Source organism: Neophocaena asiaeorientalis, unplaced genomic scaffold (assembly GCF_003031525.2).
Source record: "Neophocaena asiaeorientalis asiaeorientalis breed wild unplaced genomic scaffold, Neophocaena_asiaeorientalis_V1.1 scaffold183, whole genome shotgun sequence".
Taxonomy (NCBI): domain Eukaryota; kingdom Metazoa; phylum Chordata; class Mammalia; order Artiodactyla; family Phocoenidae; genus Neophocaena; species Neophocaena asiaeorientalis.
Window position 1 is genome coordinate 4,122,010 of NW_020175199.1, and position 18,994 is coordinate 4,141,003.

At 41.3% G+C, this 18,994-nt stretch overlaps 1 protein-coding gene across 3 annotated transcripts in view; it reads left to right on the plus strand.

Annotated features, from left to right (window-relative positions):
* FAM13C (family with sequence similarity 13 member C) overlaps positions 1 to 18,994 on the plus strand; it is a 130,499-nt gene that overhangs the window by 95,607 nt on the left and 15,898 nt on the right. For all 3 annotated transcript variants that reach the window (XM_024765238.1, XM_024765239.1, XM_024765240.1), the window contains exons 7-10: positions 9,868 to 10,078; positions 11,436 to 11,574; positions 16,443 to 16,524; positions 17,935 to 18,146. In XM_024765238.1, the coding sequence (XP_024621006.1) occupies positions 9,868 to 10,078; positions 11,436 to 11,574; positions 16,443 to 16,524; positions 17,935 to 18,146 (644 nt within the window). The remainder of the gene's footprint in view (positions 1 to 9,867; positions 10,079 to 11,435; positions 11,575 to 16,442; positions 16,525 to 17,934; positions 18,147 to 18,994) is intronic.

Genomic DNA, 18,994 nt, shown 5'->3' on the forward strand with positions numbered 1-18,994 from the left:
GTTTTAAAGTCATTTTAAAAATCCATCCCTGACTTTGTTTTGTTAGACTGGAGGCATCTAGATTTGTAGTTGGTTAACCTATTGCAGCCCCTCTGTTCCTATAGTCATTTCAGCTCCTCTGATCTTAACCATCTCTAGGCCCCTGTGCCTTTCTTCATGTGTATCTCCCTGACCTGCATAGTGTTTTCCAGATGGAGTCGAGTAGTAGAATTTTGTTTGTAAAGATGGGCATAGGTCCTATACTTTTGCAAAATGATACTATTGGGGGAAACTGGGCAAAGCGTACAAACGATCTATTGTTTCTCACAACTACATGTGAAACTACAGTGATCTCAATAAAAGATGAATTAATACCTAAAAAACGTGGGCAGCGGGAGTGTTTCATAAACTAGTTACAAAGTAATTATGCTTGTTGGATTGCTTTCCATACCCTTCCTAGAAATGTACACTGTCTTCTAGACCCTTTTGTCGTATCAATATAGTCTGTAAGAGCTCCAAAAATCCCATTTCCCATGAAACTACTAGTCCAGTGCTCCTTGTGTGTTAGGTGTAGATGGCTTAGTGTTGTCCAGCGGAAGAGCCTGCTGGCCCACAGTGAAGGTCATCTGCCGCTGTGGAGCCGCCTCATGGTTTGTGAGCTTCTTCTGTGGTGGCTTTGCATTTTACTCTTTGAAAAATACTAACGTCATCCACAAACTTAGACTTGGGACTCTATTTCCACTTCAGGGTGATTTCTGAAATGTGAAATAAGGTTAATCCAGGATCCGTCTGCAAGGATTAGTACTGACACATCTGTCATCAAGATACTAATTCAGCTCTTTCTTTGGGGCATGTTATTAAGTGAATTTTTTATCCATTACAAAACATTTAGCCCAGTCATCATTTGGTTTTGTTTTTAAATAACTCTTGGTATGAACACCATGCCATAGAGTTCTTGAAAGCCCAAATAAATTATATTCATTGGCTCTGCTTTGTTCAGAAACATAGCTCTTTGTAGAACCTGAGGTGCTCATTGGGTGATCTTGTGCAGGTTATTTGACCTCTCTGCCACAGTTTCCTTTTCTTTAAAAAGGGAAAAAGGATAGTATCTACTTTTTAGGGTTGTTGTGAGGATGACAGCATAATACCTATCAAGGTCTTAACACATCACCTGTGGTAAATGCTCAGTAAATGTCAGCCATCATTATTTTAAAAGCTGGGCATTCAGAGCTTATATGCCTTTCCTCCAGTTGAATAATGCTTGCATTTGTCTTTAAATGTCTATTCTATCATAATTTCTAATGACTTTCAAGGTGTGGAAATGACATTTAGTACTGTTTATTCCCTAGGTCCTCTCTAGAGTCCTGCATTTGATTGACATTACCCTAGTTCTCTTAAGCAAAAGGTATTTATAACAGTGATAATCTACAATGCTGATGGTTGAGTAACTACCTCTTATTAAAGGTGAAGCTACATTTGTTACCATAAAATCTATCCTGTGCTAAACCTATGACATAACTTGGTTGGAAAAGATCTTCACTGTTAATAATTTTTCTCTGATGCTTTTATCGCCATCTTCATAGTTTCTGAAAGAGGGAGCTTCACATTAATCCCTTGTTTTCCAAATAGAGCATTTTAAAAAATGATTTCAAAATTCATAGATGACAGTATAGTTCTCTGATGCCATTTCTATAACTGCCTTATAAGGAAGGAGAAAATCAGACCTGTGACCTAAACCACCAGGTGATTATTAAAAGATTTTTTAAAATTCAGTTGTTAAGACAGGCCGAGGACTGTGGTGTATGTGTTGTCCTATTTGTCTTCGCCACACATTTTACAAAGGGTTCTGAGTGTGAAGAGGCTCATCTGGCCAAGGACCTAATAGCTGTTAGTAAGTGGCATCTTGGACCAAGCCCAGGGCTCTGACTCCATAGCCCAGGCTTTTAACCAGTGGGCTTATAGACATGTTAGTGTTTTAATTAATAGATTTTATTTTTAAGAGGTTTTAGGTTTATAGAAAATCAAGCATACAGTACAGAGAGTTCTCATATGCGCACATAATTTCTCGTATATTACAGTCATCTAAATACCTTTCTTTCTGGTTATTCTTGCATGCTTATGAAGGAGAGTCTAGAAGTGATCAGACAGGTTGCCTAGATGCTCAGTGTCTGACACTGCCCTGAACAGCCCCCAGACCCAAAGTGGACAGCCTCTTCTGACTCTTCCAGGAACCTAGAATTATACTTTTCCACGTCTCTATGTGGAACTGCGGGTCCAACTTTTTCTGATTAATTTTTCCTTACTGACATTGAACGAGCCTGTGAAGATACGGCCCGCAGCCAAGGTTGGAATTTCTTTCCGTAGTCTTCCTGTTTGCTTTGTATATAAGTTCCCTTTTGCTTTTCAAAGCACGTCTGCTCGTAAATGAAAAGCCTCTTTTGAAAATGGCCCTTGTTACCTTCCCAGCAGATTTTTCTCAGCTTTCCCGCTGAGGTGATCAGTTGCACAGGAATCAACTAGAAGACACGGAAAGTTGTTTGGGCTGAGAAATGATCACATCCCGGCACCCAGCCTTCTCTCTGTACCGGCAGGGTGCTTCTGAATCTTGGGCACTATCACGGGTGATATTTGCTCTTTCTTCCCCTTCCCCACCCTCACAGCCTAGCTGAGCGCCCTGCTCCACTTTTGTGACACGGGGAGGGGAAAAGATGTTTTCAGAGATGAGACACCATCGGCCATTTATTTCCCTTGGTTATTTCTCAGTGGTTCTTCGACAGTGTGCATATAGGCAGAGAAGTTAAGTCTTGAATAATCAGAGGAAAGTGTAGACATTCATGTAGTCGCTCAGTAGATTTGTCTAGAAGATCACTTCTTCTTTTCTTCCCAAGTGGTGCATTTGGTTTGGTGCTGTGTAGAAACTGCTCCCCAAAATATGAATGATCCCTGCCTCATATGTGCTCCTCCAGAACAATGCAAAGAATAGACTTCTTCCCTTTCCCCATACAACAGAGATCTGGCGACCTGACCCTGTCCTCAGTGTGGCTCACACTACTGTAGCCCACAGCACGGTTCTGAGTTCTGGTAGAAGTCACTAACGTGCAAAGACCTCAGTCCGCCTCGGGCTAGAGGTTTGCTTCCACCGCCCGTTTCCTGAGAACGAGCTCAGCCTTTGTCACCCTGCCTTCTCACCCACCCTCACCATCGTGGTGTCTGTGTTTTTCTTCTTCTTCCCCCACAGCTTTCCGGCTCCTCGTCTTTCTCACCCACTACCTTGCCGCGTTGTCTTCCTCTGTCTGCATTCAATCTAGAGGTCTCTACACCCTCCTTTTCCCTTGGCACTTTACTTTGCTAAGCCAGTTTCCATGTGAAATGAAAGCATATTTAAGATAGCTATTAAATTTCATCTAGACACTTAAATTTATTGAATATCACTATAATACTGAAAATTTGGGTGAGTTCAAATCGTTTACACCTCCCAGAATGAAACTGTGATCTTCCTTTGCTTGGGCCTTCGTTGATCCTACCTTTTTTAAACTGGAGGTCATTTATTCCTTATTTCTACCATTGGGACAGTGAAAATACTTAAAAAGAACTGCAAAAGTCTCTTTATCAGAGTGCATAGACGTTATTATTGGACTTCTAAAATAATCCGTGACAGTGTACCCTGAAGATTTATGTATTTCTGTGATTTAAATGTTACGTTTACTTGGCAAAAAACGTTGCATATGTTAGAAATAATAGCAGTGACTCAAGAAAACAATATTCCAAAATTGTCTTTCCATAATTCTCTAGGGAACAGGAATGATAGTATTAAGTTTGTCTTAAGAACTACTCAAAAACCTAAAGCCTGGATCTCTATTTACTGAAGGAAATTTAAATAGAAGATTGTAGTCAAAAATGCAGAGGCAAGGAATAAGTTTAGATCTGAGCTGAGGCTGCTTGATCCATGTAGCTTTCTGGTTTTCAGGAAGGATTTTGGAATTTCTCATTGCCCAGCTAACCCAGTGCTCTAATCTACCGGTTGTTCATTTTAATTGAAATCAGTACATTGGCTCCTTCAAAACAAAAATGGCGCTCACCGTCTCAGCCCCTACTCCGGAAGGGGCGTTTAAACAGGGCGGTGTATGATGAGGTCGGACCCAGTTAGATTATGTCTCTTGAGCTGCACACCTACACGTATATAGGGGCTATTGGGCACCTCCACCTGATGACTAAAAGTGCCTCTTAACTCAGTGCATCCAGAACTGAACTCATTTTCCCCTTCGGCTCCCCTCTTTAATTCCCTAACTAGGTCAAAGCTACCACCATAAATATAAACAACAGCAGCTGTCATTTACTGGTGAGTTATTATGCCCTGTCCCCCAGGCACTATATGAAGCCCTTGAGATTCCTTATCTTTTTAAAATCCTTCCAGCAATTTATTTATACTGATGTCATTTTCACTGAAACAGATGGGAGAACTGAGATTGAAAAAGATTGAATAATGGGTCTCAGGTGACACATCTGACAAAATTGGGACTTGAATCCAGGTGTTTCTGAAACTATAGCCCATGCTTTTATTCATGATGTCAAACTGCCTCTTGGGATCTGCAGGGTGCTTGCCATGGAGCCAACCCCTGTTTTCACGGTGACAAATTCCTCACCCCTCTAGCTCACTGATGTTTTGGTGGTCCTCCACGGAAGCTGGCACATAGAAGCCTGCTTGGAGTGCCAATCTTGTCCCACTCGGTGGCTCAGTCGGCCTCATCTACCAGAAATCCGTCTTCATCTGCTCTCATTCCTACCCACCCATCCTAACCTCAGAGATACTGCTTCCCTCTCAGTGGTCTCTGAGCAAGCAGGCCCATCTGTTTCCCCAGGCTTAGTTACTGGGATGACATCAGGCTACCTATATTCTCTCTCTTGTGAACTATTAGTGCCTTAGGTTAAATTCAACTTAAATTCAACACACCTACAACTAAATCCATTGTGTATCCATCAGATGTTTCTGAGTTGTTTTTTGGTTTTATTTTGGTGGCCCTTTTTGTGTGAGGCTGGCCGAGAACTCTTGATGCCTGAGCCTCATTAAAATCATGTACATGTTTCTGACTCATTTAGTTTTTAATACCGTCAAAGGCATGGTGTCGTAATACCATCCGAGGCATGATGTTTGGCATTTTGGAATGTATCTGAATGCTGCCTATGGGTCCACCATGATGGGTAAACCCAAAAGTGCAAATTAACAAACCCACAAGCCTGTGGCTAATTTGTGACTCATCTCAGCAGTCCATCTCAAATGGTTGCAGATAAAGATTTATTTAAACTTTAAATCACTTAATTTACTAATTTACTTTTTAATTAAATTTTTAATTGAAGTATAGTTGATTTACATTTGAATCACTTAAAAATTCACATTAGAAAAATGTTTTTTAAAATCTGACTGATTCATTTAACAGCTGTAATACAGCATCTGTTCCTACCTGGGGTTGCACCCAGATCAGAAGTGGGCTCTGGCCTTCACACCTGATGATAATGACTTCTCTAAGCTGTGGTCCCTATTGCTCAGTGAGTGGCCTGCTAGAAATACTCTCTGGCCTCCAAGGTCGGAGATGTGGAGTCTTCTACCACGGGCATTGGTCAAACCCTCCCTGACTGGAGCTCACGTAGTCATACCACCTTCCCTCCTGAAATTAAAACGCAGATCACATTACTCCCAGCCTCCTGTGGTTATTACGAAGATTAAATACTTGGCAAAAACTCTTATTACAAGGACATAGTGACTCACTGCATAAGTATTAGATATGATTATTATTCTTACTTATTTATGGAGGTACAGTATGTTGAGGGTGTATTGGTTCTCATTTCCCACATTAACCCCATAAGGACTCCTAGTGGAGTTGGTGGTCAGTAAGAGAAGATAATATTCAACTTCCTTATGTTGATATTAATAATTGTTAAAATGATGGTTCTCATGGTTACCGATATAGCAGTTTCTGCGCCTTATCTCAGTGTTTAGCCAAATATGCTCTACAAAGGATGCATGGGTGAACGTTGTTTTAATAGGAATTTATTTTAATGTGTATTAGTTGAAGAAATGTAACTGGCACATCAAATTTATGACTTCTTGGCCATTATTGCCTAAGATGAAGCTGACATTTGGGAAAACTGTAGGTTGAAATTAAGATTGTATTTAATATATAATCTTATATATATGATAAGGGGAAGAGATAAATTAGGAATTTGGGAGTAACATATACACACTACTATATATAAAATAGATAAACAACAAGGACCTACTGTATAGCACAGGGGACCATACTCAATATTTTGTAATAACCTGTATGGGAAAAGAATCTGAAAAAGAATAACTGAATCACTGCTGTACACCTAAAACTAACACAACATTGTAAATCAACTATACTTCAGTAAAAAAGAAATTAAAACAAAGAAATTAAGATTATATATATACACATGAACACATATATACACACATAACATACATATATATTAAAAATAGGTTTATGTGGATATGGCAAAAATTTGTAGGGGATACAGTTTTCCTATTTCATCCTCCCTTAGTCTTGAGAGGCAGGGAGAGGCCTCCCTTAGTCTTATTCTCCCCATTTTACAGACGAAGAAACTGGGGTTTAAAAAGGCCCATTTTTGCTCAAGTGCCTCTTAACAGGTGGTGGACCTGAGATTCAAATTCACAGTCTTCGTTCTCTCTTGTTCTCCCCGTGGGGTTGTTTCTCACTTCTCTTCCGAGGAATGCATTTTTTCCCCCAAATTTTTATATTAACTTTTATTGGTTTTTTCTTCCTATACAATTAAGACATTCATTACAGAAATTGTAGAAAATACAAAGAAGGGTAAAAGAAAACAATTTTTTAAATTGTGGTAAGAACACTTAACATGAGATGTACATTCCTAACAACTTTTTACGTGTATAATACAATACTGCTAACTAAAGGCATGAGGTTGTACAGCAGATCTCCTTTGACTTTCCTGTCACAGCCCTGTCAGGTGGTCCAAACAAGGACACAGAGAGAGAGGTCAGTGAACTTGCTGGAGCCCCACAAGAAAGTATGGGCACCCCGAGCCCTGGCTCCCAGGCCCTCCCTCTAAAGCATGGTGCATCACAGCATGGGCTCTGGCAAGTTGCGCCTTTCTTTGGAAGAAAAAGCAGTGTGCTCCCAGGGTCCCATCAGAAGCCACCCGAGTTTAATATTGCCATAAGCTTCTCCCTGTTGGGGAGCAGGGTCTGTAAGTGGTGGCCTGGGCTCTGTTCCCAGGGTGGCAGCAACGCTGGTTGGCTCTGAATCTACCCTGGTCTCTTCTGAGCAAAGATCTCAATAATCCTGTCTACACAAATGCGCACACATAGGCATGCACCCACTGATTTAATTAAGCCACTTCTCGACTCAAATGGTTAGTTTAGACAAAGAGCTCAGGCATTACCAGATTACCAGTTTAAACCATTTTTCTTTTCTTTTTCTTTTTAGATTCCATATATATGTGTTAGCATACGGTATTTGTTTTTCTCTTTCGGACTTACTTCACTCTGTATGACAGACTCTAGGTCCATCCACCTCACTACAAATAACTCAATTTCGTTTCTTTTTATGGCTGAGTAATATTCCATTGTATATATGTGCCACATCTTCTTTATCCATTCACCTGTCGATGGACACTTAGGGTGACTGTCACTTTTCAGCTGGTCACTGTGGGATCTTTCGGGCTTACTGCTTCCTTTCGTGGTGAATTGGGGGGAAGAAAGGTCAGGATGTTAGGCAGCACTGGTTTTTTGAGTGCCCACAAAAAGCAGATGCCGTGTAAACGGAGGTTTACAGTTACTATTGCAATGGCGTTCATAGTGGCCTGTGATTCTGTGAAGTCATATCTTAGGTCTCTGTGGGTTTCCGAAGCTAAGCTCTTACATCCACATTAGTCATATGGCTAGGAACCCAAGTGCCCCCATTTTGTCATTATAAGACAGCACCAAGAGAAAATTAAGAGGATTAAATTAAATTTAAAATTAAAATTAGAAGGAAAATTAAAAGGATTTAATTTTGACCCTGGCACCACAGATGAGCTGAAGAGAAGGACTCCAGTCTTTACAATTTCAACAAAAATGTGCTGGTCCCAGGTACTTGTTAAAGATCTTTTTCTTCCCCATCATTATTACCAAAAGATGCTCCCCAGAAAAGGGTAACATGAATAAAATACATTTCTTCTTAGAGTCTAATGGTTTAAGAAAAGGGTTTGGTGAGGGCCTCAGACACTTCCTGGTGGGTATTGAAGGTCATTGTTAGTATATGCTGTCGTTTACTGGTTAGGAACTATGATTCGTGTTTCTTCTTAGGGCTCCCGCCAAATGGCAGCGTTTTCTGGCTAAATTATTCTTAGCCAGGGTGTTGCCTGTGGTGAGCTGTGTCGGGCACACCAGCACACTTGCCTCTGGGCCTGGGCTTTGGCATTCATCTGGCTCCAGCTTTCCCCAGTCTTCACCCCTTCCGCTTCTGACCAGCCTCAGCTGCTGACAGAGGTGCTGTCGATCGGCTTCAAAGGCCCGATGGGAGGCACTGTCCACCCTCCCAGTCTACAGCGCAAAAGGGGAGAAGCCAACTGAAAACACACAAGGACCTAATCAGAACTTTGATGTTACGCAAAGGAAATTGCATTTCAAGCTCTAGACAGCTCGAGCCATTCTAAACCTGATTAAGATTCATCCAGTACCAAATTGTGATAAATGTTATTTTGGAAAAGTGGATTGTCAGTATTTTCAGATTCATTTCTTCACCCAGAAAATCTGTGTGTTTTCCTCTTTCTTTAGGGTAGTCAGAATAAGAGAAAGCCTTGGGTCGTCCTCACTTGTTTGCTGGGCAAAATTGAGAAGGTTTTGGCTGTTCCTTGAGTAGCTCTGTACAGCACGCCAGGATGGAGGGACTCTCACTCTGGCCACCGTCACTCAGCGCCCCGAAGTTTCTCATTCCCCTGCCCTCACCTCTGTAGCACAGGGGTGCCCACTTTCTGGACTGACCTGGTTGGGGAGCCAGTGAGCTCATATAAAAGGGGAATGATCACAGTGAGAATTCAGGCAGACGGCTGCCAAGCTGGGGAGAGGGTTTAGAGCAGGTTTCGTTGTTGGTTTTTGTTTTTGTCCCAAATAAAATGCTACATAAAATTTTGGAGAAGAAATAGAATCTTTCCTAATCCCACCATGCTTTGTAGTTGCTATGTAGCTTCTTTGATCTTTTAGTGCATTTATTTGTAGACATAAATGTATGCTGCTTATAGCAAATGGAATCATTACTGTTCTGTGTTGAAATGTGTGGTTTTCATTTAGTATATTCAGAGCATCATTCCATATTGATGTTGAGTTCTCCATCATTTTTAATGAGTGCTGAGTAATTTTCTATCTGGGGACTCCTCACCCCTCTCTTCCTCCTTTGTCTTCTCTTCTCTTTTCCTCCCTACACCCTCCTCTCCCTTCCTTCACTGGCAATTCTGTTATAACTATTCTCCCTCATAATCTATCATCTTTTTCTCCAGTTCCATGTAATTGTTTTCTTTTTCTCACTCTAACATGTTGTTATATACTCTCTGACATATGCAAATAATATGATATAAAGAGAGGATTTTTGTAGTTTTGGACCATGCTGACTTCTGTAACTCAGACCGAAACAATCTCTGTTTCCATCTTTTGGTGTGTGTTGGCTTTGTAATATTTTCTGTCCAGATTCCGTGAGAACGAACATGACAGAATTTTGAAAGGCTTTCATATCCCCAGAAGGAAGAAATGACAAAGAGGCAAGACATTATAATGAACGTTTATAATCTTTGTTTAATAACATGACAGTCTCAAGCCCTCTGTCACTTCTAAGTCTCGATGATGTATCTTGTCCTCAGACCCTGTGCCAGTGCACAAAGGTGTGCAGAATGAAGAGGACAGTGTACCAGAAGACCTCCAGTCCGTTGAGACTAGCAGGCTCCTCTATCACATCACTGACGGTGACAACCCGCTTCTGTCACCACGATGCTCCATCTTCAGCCAAAGCCAGAGATTCAACTTAGACCCTGAATCAGCCCCTTCTCCACCCAGCACTCAGCAGTTTATGATGTAAGAAAACCTTGTTTTGTTCTTGTCTTCATTTCATGCAGTTTTTAAAAATACTATTTACAATACAACCCAATACTTTTATAAATTCAGTGAAGTGTGTGTCTAAAATAGAGCAAACATGCCTACCAAAAGCAGCTGCAAGCCCTGAACAATAAATGGCAAAAAATCAGAGTACCTTCTAGTTAAGAATGCTGTTTCAGGCCTTCCTGAATCAGGAGGAGATGGTCTCGAGACACAGGCTGCCCTACGGCTCACATGTCTGAACATTTTTGGTGAAATGACCAGAGTCCTAAGTCTGTGTACATGCAAGTACCAGGAATTCTCCATGAGCTCATAAGTGTTCTTTCCATGTCCAGCAGTGGCCTCGATGGATGGATTGTAGCAATGCTTGTGAGTTGTACATCTCAATTTCTTCTTAGATTCTAGAAAAGTGGTAGCTTACAGTAGCTCCCCTAGACAAAAAAAATGTGAAACTATGTGTTCTTTTTTTTTAAGTTGCGTAAGTAGTTTTGATGCGTAGCTAAAATGAGTCTCCCTTGACCAAAAATACGTGCAGGGAATTCCTAGTTTCTCCTTAATAACTCCTGCTGTTACTCATGAGTTTATCTAGACCAGGGTCCATGGACTGTCTACTGGTGGAATTGAGGGATTCAGTGCATTATTACTATTGTAAATTGTGTCAGGTGAGAAGGTGAACACGTTTTCTGGAGAGGGGGTCCATTCCTTTGATTAGATTCACAAAGGCTCTGTCATAGAAAGAAGAGTTAACTACTCTTTTAAATCTTCCTTGAAATTGTTTTTAGGTGGGGCTCATGCGACTTATTGTGGATAACGGTACAATAGGGCTCTCTCATTAGTCTGAAATTGGTATCCTCCAAGCTTTAGGAAATATATTTCCTAGACTAATATTCTGACATTTGTAGACTAAAGTCCCTGATGACATTTGCCCATCATGGAGTTCTGTGATCAGGGATCTCCAGTAATGAGCAGATGCTACCATAGTAGACTCATCAAATAATGAACTGGCCTCCGGACTTCTCTGATAATCTAGGAAGCTTGGTTTGTAGACCAGCAGCAGTGTTTACTGGAAGACCATTTAAAAAAAATTTATATCATTAAAAAAATTTTTTTATTGGAGTATAGTTGATTTATAATGTTGTATTAGTATGTGCTGTACAGCAAAGTGAATCAGTTATACATATACATATATCCACTCGTTTTTAGATTCTTTTCCCATATAGGCCATTACAGAGTATTGAGTAGAGTTCCCTGTGCTATACAGTAGGTCCTTATGAGCTACCTCTTTTATATATAGTACTGTTTTTGATGATTCTTTCCCTCTCTGGAATCATTGCAGGCCCCGAAGTTCTTCTCGGTGCAGTTGTGGTGATGGCAAAGAGCCACAGACCATTACCCAGCTCACCAAGCACATCCAGAGCCTGAAGCGGAAAATTCGGAAATTTGAAGAAAAATTTGAACAAGAAAAGAAATACCGGGTAAGGACCCTGTGGTTTGAAATGAGTGGATTGTGTCAGAAATGCATGGGCTTTTCTGTCCTTCCTTTTAGAGTACATCTCTGTGCCAAGGGACAGCTCAGTTTCCATTGGCCGACCCAGGACCTATCATAAATTAAGTTTCCATCCTGGGTCTGTCTTGTTCTCACATGCTGTTAGCTGATCTCTGCTAAGATAATTCCTAGTAGCAAATTACAACTCTTATTTCTAAACCGATTTGATTATTGATCTCTCATTTTTTTTTTTTTCTGAGGAACCTTACTATCATTAGTGTTCCTAGGACTAAAATTTGGAAAGCTTTCGAATTATGGTCTTATTTTTTCTTTAGCCTTTTCTCATTTGCATTTGATAAGAACCTATTAAGGACACAAAAGACAGAATCTCTCATTGTGGAACAGAATGAGGGAGAGTTTTCTTTGACAATAAAGTACTTTGTTGTTGATGGGTGAGGACCTATCACGTGACATCTGTTCAGGCCACTCTTAAGAACAAACCCTGATCCCATTCTTTCCTGTCAGAGACACCAGCCTTCTTACTGATGCTGCAGTGTTACAATCATGAACCTTTCCTTTTCTTACTTAAGAAACAATAGAGTCAGAGGTAAGTGTCCTGATGGCCAATGCTAGTTTTATTTATTGTCTCTACTGGTGACCGTGGCATAGAGAAGAATCATATCCATGTAGAATTGCACAAAGGTACTGGGTCTTTGGCAGAGGGTCCAGAGCAGCTTGTTATTAAAATAAATGAGACCAGGGAATGTCTCAAACATCTTAAAATATTTAAAGGCTCAGTAAGCTCTTGGTCCAGAGGCAATCTGCATGCAGGTCCTTGTAGTGTGGGTAAGTTCTGGGGAGGGAGGTGCGAGTAGGTAATATTCCACTCTCCTGTTCTTCCTGTCCTGTGTTGCCCACAGTGACTTCAAATTCACTAAAAGAGGGGTTTTAAGGAGGGCGTTTTAGCTTTGCTAAAAATGGAAGAAAAATCAGATTGGCTTTCAAGACAGCCTTAAGGTGTTGAAGATTCTTCTCTTCCTTGAGGTCAGGCAGTCACAACTACTTATTGTCTTTTATAGAGCAGGAGGGTGCTCTACACATTGTGAGTACAGGCCTCTATTTTACAGATAAGGAGATGGAGGCCCAGCGAAGACTTACAACTTCTTAAGGTGGTTGTGTTCGACAGCTCAGGCTTGGGCTGGTTAAAGTTGAGTAGTTTTTGCAGTGGAGAAGTACAAGTGAAATTCATTAAGTGTCCACTGCAAGTTGAAAGCTCCAGATAGCCTGAGAGAAGTTGATTTTCCTTACTTGCTGCTGGAGTTTTATTGGATCTGTGATGCCCTCGTGTTGGAATCTGTAGAGAAACAGGGGCTCCATCCCAGGGCCTATTAACATTTCTTATCTGGCAGTTCTTGAATCAGACTGATCTGGATTTGAATCCGCACAGCCACTTAAGAACTCTGACTTTGGACTTGTTACTTTATCTTTCTGAGTCTCAGTTTGTCCATCTGTAAAGTGGAGTTAATATTAGTAGTGACTTCTTAAGTTTGTGAGCATTAAATGAGGGAGTGCATATATAATGCTTTTTACAGTTTTGGCACAAAGGAAGTAAGTGGTCTTAGATATTATTAACTTTTTAGTCTGTTTGAGTGATATTTGAATAGGCTATCCCATGGCAACCTCTGCCTTGTCAAAAAATAAAGGAAAATTATAGACATTAATTTTCCATTGGATTTTTCTACCTGCAGCTGCAGACCCTGGATTACTTTTCTCAGCTGTAACAGCCACCCAGCAGCTGAGTATTTTAGAAGAGAATTTCTCCTGGCACCTCCTGCCTTTGTCTGGAGAAGCTTTAGGGCCAGAGTAGACACATGCCCGCACACTTAAACATGCAGATGGATGAATTTGGGAGCAGTAAAGGAAGAAGGCTTCATGGTCACTGCTTCTGTGTGTATGAGCCTTTGAAGTAATCAGAACCTTCCACGTCTCAGGAAACAGGGCTTCCCCTCACCCTTCCTGTCTGGGTGTCAGGCTGTGGTTAGAGGTTTGACATGTTAATGGGCTTTAATTGGTTGCTGTGTGTATGGCTTTCCTTCCCGGCAACCTGACGACGGGGTTAATAGCACCCGCTGCTAACTTTTGAATCCGAGCTGCTGGGCCTTCATGCTAGTCTGATGCCCTGGTATAATATACATCTTTCCTTCTCTATTGAATGCAACCATTTCACCTCATATCCAGAACTGTATTTATTCCCTACAGTTGATTTTACATTTAACTATTGTTAGACTCATGGACTTAGAAAAGGCTGTTTCAGCCAGATGTTCACTTTCAGTAGAATTAGAGAATCTTAGAATTAGAAGGGATCAGTTAGTTTTCTCTTACTTGACCATTGAAGAAACTGAGGCCCAGAGAAGGGAAGTAACTTCTCCAGGTTCATACAGCAAAGAATTGATGTAGCCAAGACAGCAGCATAGGTCCTTTCATTCCTGATCCATAAATCTTTCTAAAGTGTCTTTTGAATCATCTTTGGCAGACCACAAATCTGGTCCAGTAGTACCCTCAGTTATGTGACTCGTGAGCTCCATTTTAATTACACTGAATGAAATCTACACTGTGTAATTTTTGGGTGTATGGTCCTTGGGGGCCTATTAAACTGAAATAGTTCAGACGTTAGAAGGCTTGAAGATCCACAGCTTGTATATAAAAACTTTCCATATGATCTGAGAGCTGCCGTCCTTGTGAGCTTGATTTAACCTCTTTTGAAAGCTCGCCCAAGAGCAGGGAAATACAAAATTCATTTCAGAAAATGATCTCAGGCTTTAAAACATTTTGTCAGAAAATTCAGCCTTAAATTTCTATTAAGTCCTGTTTGCAGTAGTGAAAGCTTCTTTGATGGTCCTTGGCTTAGGGTCTTAGGTTTTCATTTTTGTTTTTAACAGTGTTTCAGAAGATTGCATTAACTGTGTGGAACATATCCAGTGAAAAAGATGTGTTCCAGAGAACAAGATGTGTTTTCAGATCAGAGTGAAGAATTCTGTGAGGATTTCGAGAAATCACATGTAAAACATTGACTGTTCATATAACCAGCCTGTTACCCAGAGCCAAAATACTAAACGTTACATCAGGGAAGCAGTGCAATGCATCATTCTAGCAGACCACGGGTGGGACCAGACACAGCAGTTGGGAGGTGTGCCCTCTGTGTCACTGTCCATGGTCCTGAAACCAGGGCTTCCCTACTGGAAACCAGAGTCTCCCTTCTGGGCTCCCCTAGGGGAAAAATCACTGTCATTTTCCCGCAGTGTTATTTTCCATCTTGATTTTAAACTGTATGGTTTTTACATCACTATAGAAGTGACAGAACCATGTCTTGTGTTTCACAGTTAAAACATCTAATCCCGTGTACATTTGATGATCCTCTTACACAAGCACTGTTTTTTCCTTCGAACTTGAGAGGAGCACACTCCTGGCTGTGTCTCTCTCTCACCAACATCTTGCTGATGTTATATGGATTTAATGGATTCTTAAACGTGGCAGAGCCACTAGACTTGTCACTAACATTGTACACGTTTCTGGCTACTATTACAGTGTTTGTGATGTCTTCTTGAACGTGCTTATATAGCTCTTTGTATATCCCCAGTTCAAAGTAACCGCTAATCTTCTTGAGCCTCCATTTAAGTTACCAGGGTGGCCTCAACTTGTTTAAGGAAGTTTCCTACTGATCTGTGGGGCTGGAGGCTAGGTATGTTTGGCTGTTCTTCTCTCCCAGTTTCTCTTTCTGTAGAAAATTTACTTTTAGGCTCTGAAAAGAAATCCAGAAATTAAGGTGAATGATTTGTATGAACGGAGTCATATCCTTCTAAAAGTGAAACTGTATTCTTATTGCCACATCCAAGTGCGATTAGCTACTACGTAGGACATACATACCCCTACGTGTATGTTTGTTAGTGAAGACTTACTCACCATTCCTTTGAAGGTCTGGTAGTTAAGCCTACTACTCCTGCTGCTATCACCGCTGCCAGTCGTAATAACAATAATGTTTTTAATTCTAGCTAACACCTCTGTAGTGTTTAGCATGTGCCTGGAACTCTTTTCAGTGTTTTACATATATTCACTAATTCATCCCTCACAGCAACCCTATGAGGGAGATGGTATTATAATCCTCATTTGGTAGATGAAACTGAGGCATGGAGAGGCTAAATAATTTGCCCAAGTCCATACTCATATAGTTAATTTCTACTTTAATGCTAGCCCAGTAGAATACTGAGTCTGTAAACAGGGAGAGCAGTGAAATCTGGGTATCCCCCTTATATACTGACTTCTCAGACTGTTGTCAGGTTTTAGAGATCCTGGCGTCTCCTTTCTTCAGCTTGGAGGATATGACTGATAGGAGCTAAAGCTTCTAGTTTATCAGTGTTCCCCAGGCAGGTTTTGGTCATAAGTCATGAGCAGAGGCAAGGGAGGAAGCGCTGGTTTGTATCAGTAGAGCCATCTACACTGATACAAAGAATGACCTGGCAATGGGGTGTTGGGTATGGGTAGCCCACAAGGTGATTGAGGGTTAGACTGTAGGGGGCACTGACATAGTTAGGACTATGTAAAAAATGCTGGGTGACCAGGTGTGTTTAGAAACAGTGTCCATGGCAAGGATGAAAGAGTGGAGGAGGTCAAGAATGTTCACTGTTTTTCAGAGGCAACTCCATCAACTGGAGGTATCACTCCTGAATCTCTCTCCCAGCTTTATATGTTGCTGAACTACCTTCGTGTGCCTTAGCTGTTTAAAATTTTGTTTTTCCTTTTCTTTCTTCTCTCCCTCCCTCCCTTTACCTCCTTCCATCCCCATTTTTCCCTCCCTTGCAGCCTTCACATGGTGACAAGACATCTAATCCTGAAGTCCTGAAATGGATGAATGATTTGGCTAAAGGTCGTAAACAGCTCAAAGGTAAATGCCAGCCAAGGGTCTCCTTTCTCAGGAAGGAAGCAGATAAAATCGTGATAATGTGCTCTAAGGAGTTCTTGATTCTCTTCCACCTGTGCCCTCTTTAAGCTTGTCTCCTGCCTAGATCAGAGGCCCCATCTTGAAATAAAGGGTCCTGGGTCCCCTTCATTGTTTGATCCCATTTAATACATCTCCTTGTGAAGAGACTGAGGAACTCCAGACTCCCAGGTGGAATGATTCACTTCAGTGCCAGGAACATTTCAACATGTGGAGTATTCATTTCCCTGGGTTATTGGTTTCTTGTCTGTTAGAAACAGAAGAGGCCTGAGCAATCATTTATGCCACACACCCCGTTGCACAGATGAGGACATTTATGTCGAGAGAGGGGAAGGTAACGTAGCTGGGAGGTGGCGACCTAGGAGTAGAACTTGGTTCTCCTTCTTCCTGATCCAGTGTTCTTCTTTCTCTGTCTCTCTGGAGATGGTGGTGTAAGTATTAATTAACTCTAAAATCTATCTTAAGGGATGATGGTTATTTACCAATAAAAATTAATTTTCTTCCTCTCTCTACACTTTTTATTTCAATACTTAGAGACATGGGAGTTTTTCCAGATTTCTAGAAGGATGGTGATAAAGAACTGAAAGGAATATTAATTCAGTGGTATTGAAGTGTAGTGATGTAGCAGGTTTATAATATATGCGGTGTTTAAACACCACACCAGAGCCTAACTAAAAAACAAACATCAAACAGAGAAGATGAGCTATGGATGTAATTGAGAAATCAATATAAATGGCCTCATTCAAACGAGCAGTCCCCTAGCATATTCTGAAATCTAATTTCTTGATAAGTCCCAGGTGGCCTTTTTATTTTTAATTACATAGGTTTATATAAAGTCACATTGCAATAATGGTGATTTCTGGATTTTAAATACTGGCATTAGACAAAATTGTGAAATCTGTCAAGTTGGGGCTGGCATTCCCATGTCCCCTTCCCCACCGCTCCTATGTATCCTCAGACGTCTGCACTATGTAGTGCCTTCCAGAAGTACTTGCATTTCTGCAGGGGCTCTTAATGGCTGCACAACTTTCAAAACCCAAGTAAATGAATCTTTGAGTATAGAATCTCAGGCGTCGTGATAGATAACAGGTGAAAACTTTGAGGCCAGGTACCAGTGGTCTTCCTCCAGGAACCCTCCTCGGGAATCTAGAGCACTGAGTTATTCCCACAGATGGTGCTCCACCTCCAGGAGATCCCAGCCTCAAGAGCCCTCTGTTTTCACATCTGGGGAACCATCATCGGCACTGTTCATTTCCACTCACTTGGCAGCAGGGAAGGAATTCCTGAAAGGCTCTCTGCTCTTATTAGGGCCAATGAGTCCTTCCTGCTCCCGGTAACTAATGGCATCTCTCTTAGAACTAAAGTTGAAGCTGTCAGAAGAACAAGGGAGTGCTCCCAAAGGCCCACCTAGAAATCCATCCTGCGAGCAACCCGCAGTCCCCCGAGAGAATGGGAAGCCGGAAGCTGTGGGCCCTGAGCCAGGCTCCTCTGGAGAGGAGACTCCAGATGCTGTGTTGACATGCGTGAAGGAGAAGAGAGAGCAGCTTCCTTCTCAGGAGGTTTCTAAGGTACCTCGCCAACCTTCACAGGGCCCCACCACTCCACATGGTGCCACTGAGATCGTGATTTTGACCAATTTGTAAGAGCCCTTTGGTACCACATAAACATCTTTAGGAGACTGGCTCTGAACTTTCAGTCAGATGAGTTCCTAGTGGGTTATTAGCTATGACCTAGGGCATTGCCATCCTGGAGGTTACAGTGTCGCATGCTGGTGGGAGACACATGGTAAAGACACTAGGGCATTTCATAGTCCTTTCTCCCCAACTTCCCCCGATAAGTTAGCAAATGAACCCAAGACTAGGATTACAATCTCATTTTACTGTATGTTTTATTAAGAAATAATAAAGCGGGGATGAGGTATAAATAGTAAGGAAAGTGGTTTAGTATTTTATATGAGAAGAATAGAGACGTAGGGTTTCTTGAGGAATGTTAGGTGAGATGTCTATAAAGACTTCGGCTTAGACATCTTGGTTTTGAAATCTTTGTGAGATACCCAGATAGAGTTGTCAGTTACGCATTTGGATATGGGCGCCTGGAGCTCAAAGAAAAGATAATATTTTACAAAAATGATGATGAAAGCAATTAGTATTTAGTACTTACCTGGTTAATCCCTCCTCCTGCATATCTGTGCTTAACATTTTACTTACACCAAGGAACCTTCCTTGTAGTCCTTGCTGTCTGAACTCTGAGTGATGTGGTTGCCTTTCATTTCTTGAATAATCTGTAGCTACCTTAACATAGCTCTAACTATGCTCTGTGCCATTTTCTGTCTCTCATTATAGTACTTGAAACTTCTTGAGTAGAGTTTAGGCTGTTTATTGTTCATGATCCTTAGTGTCTGTACAAAGTAAGTATT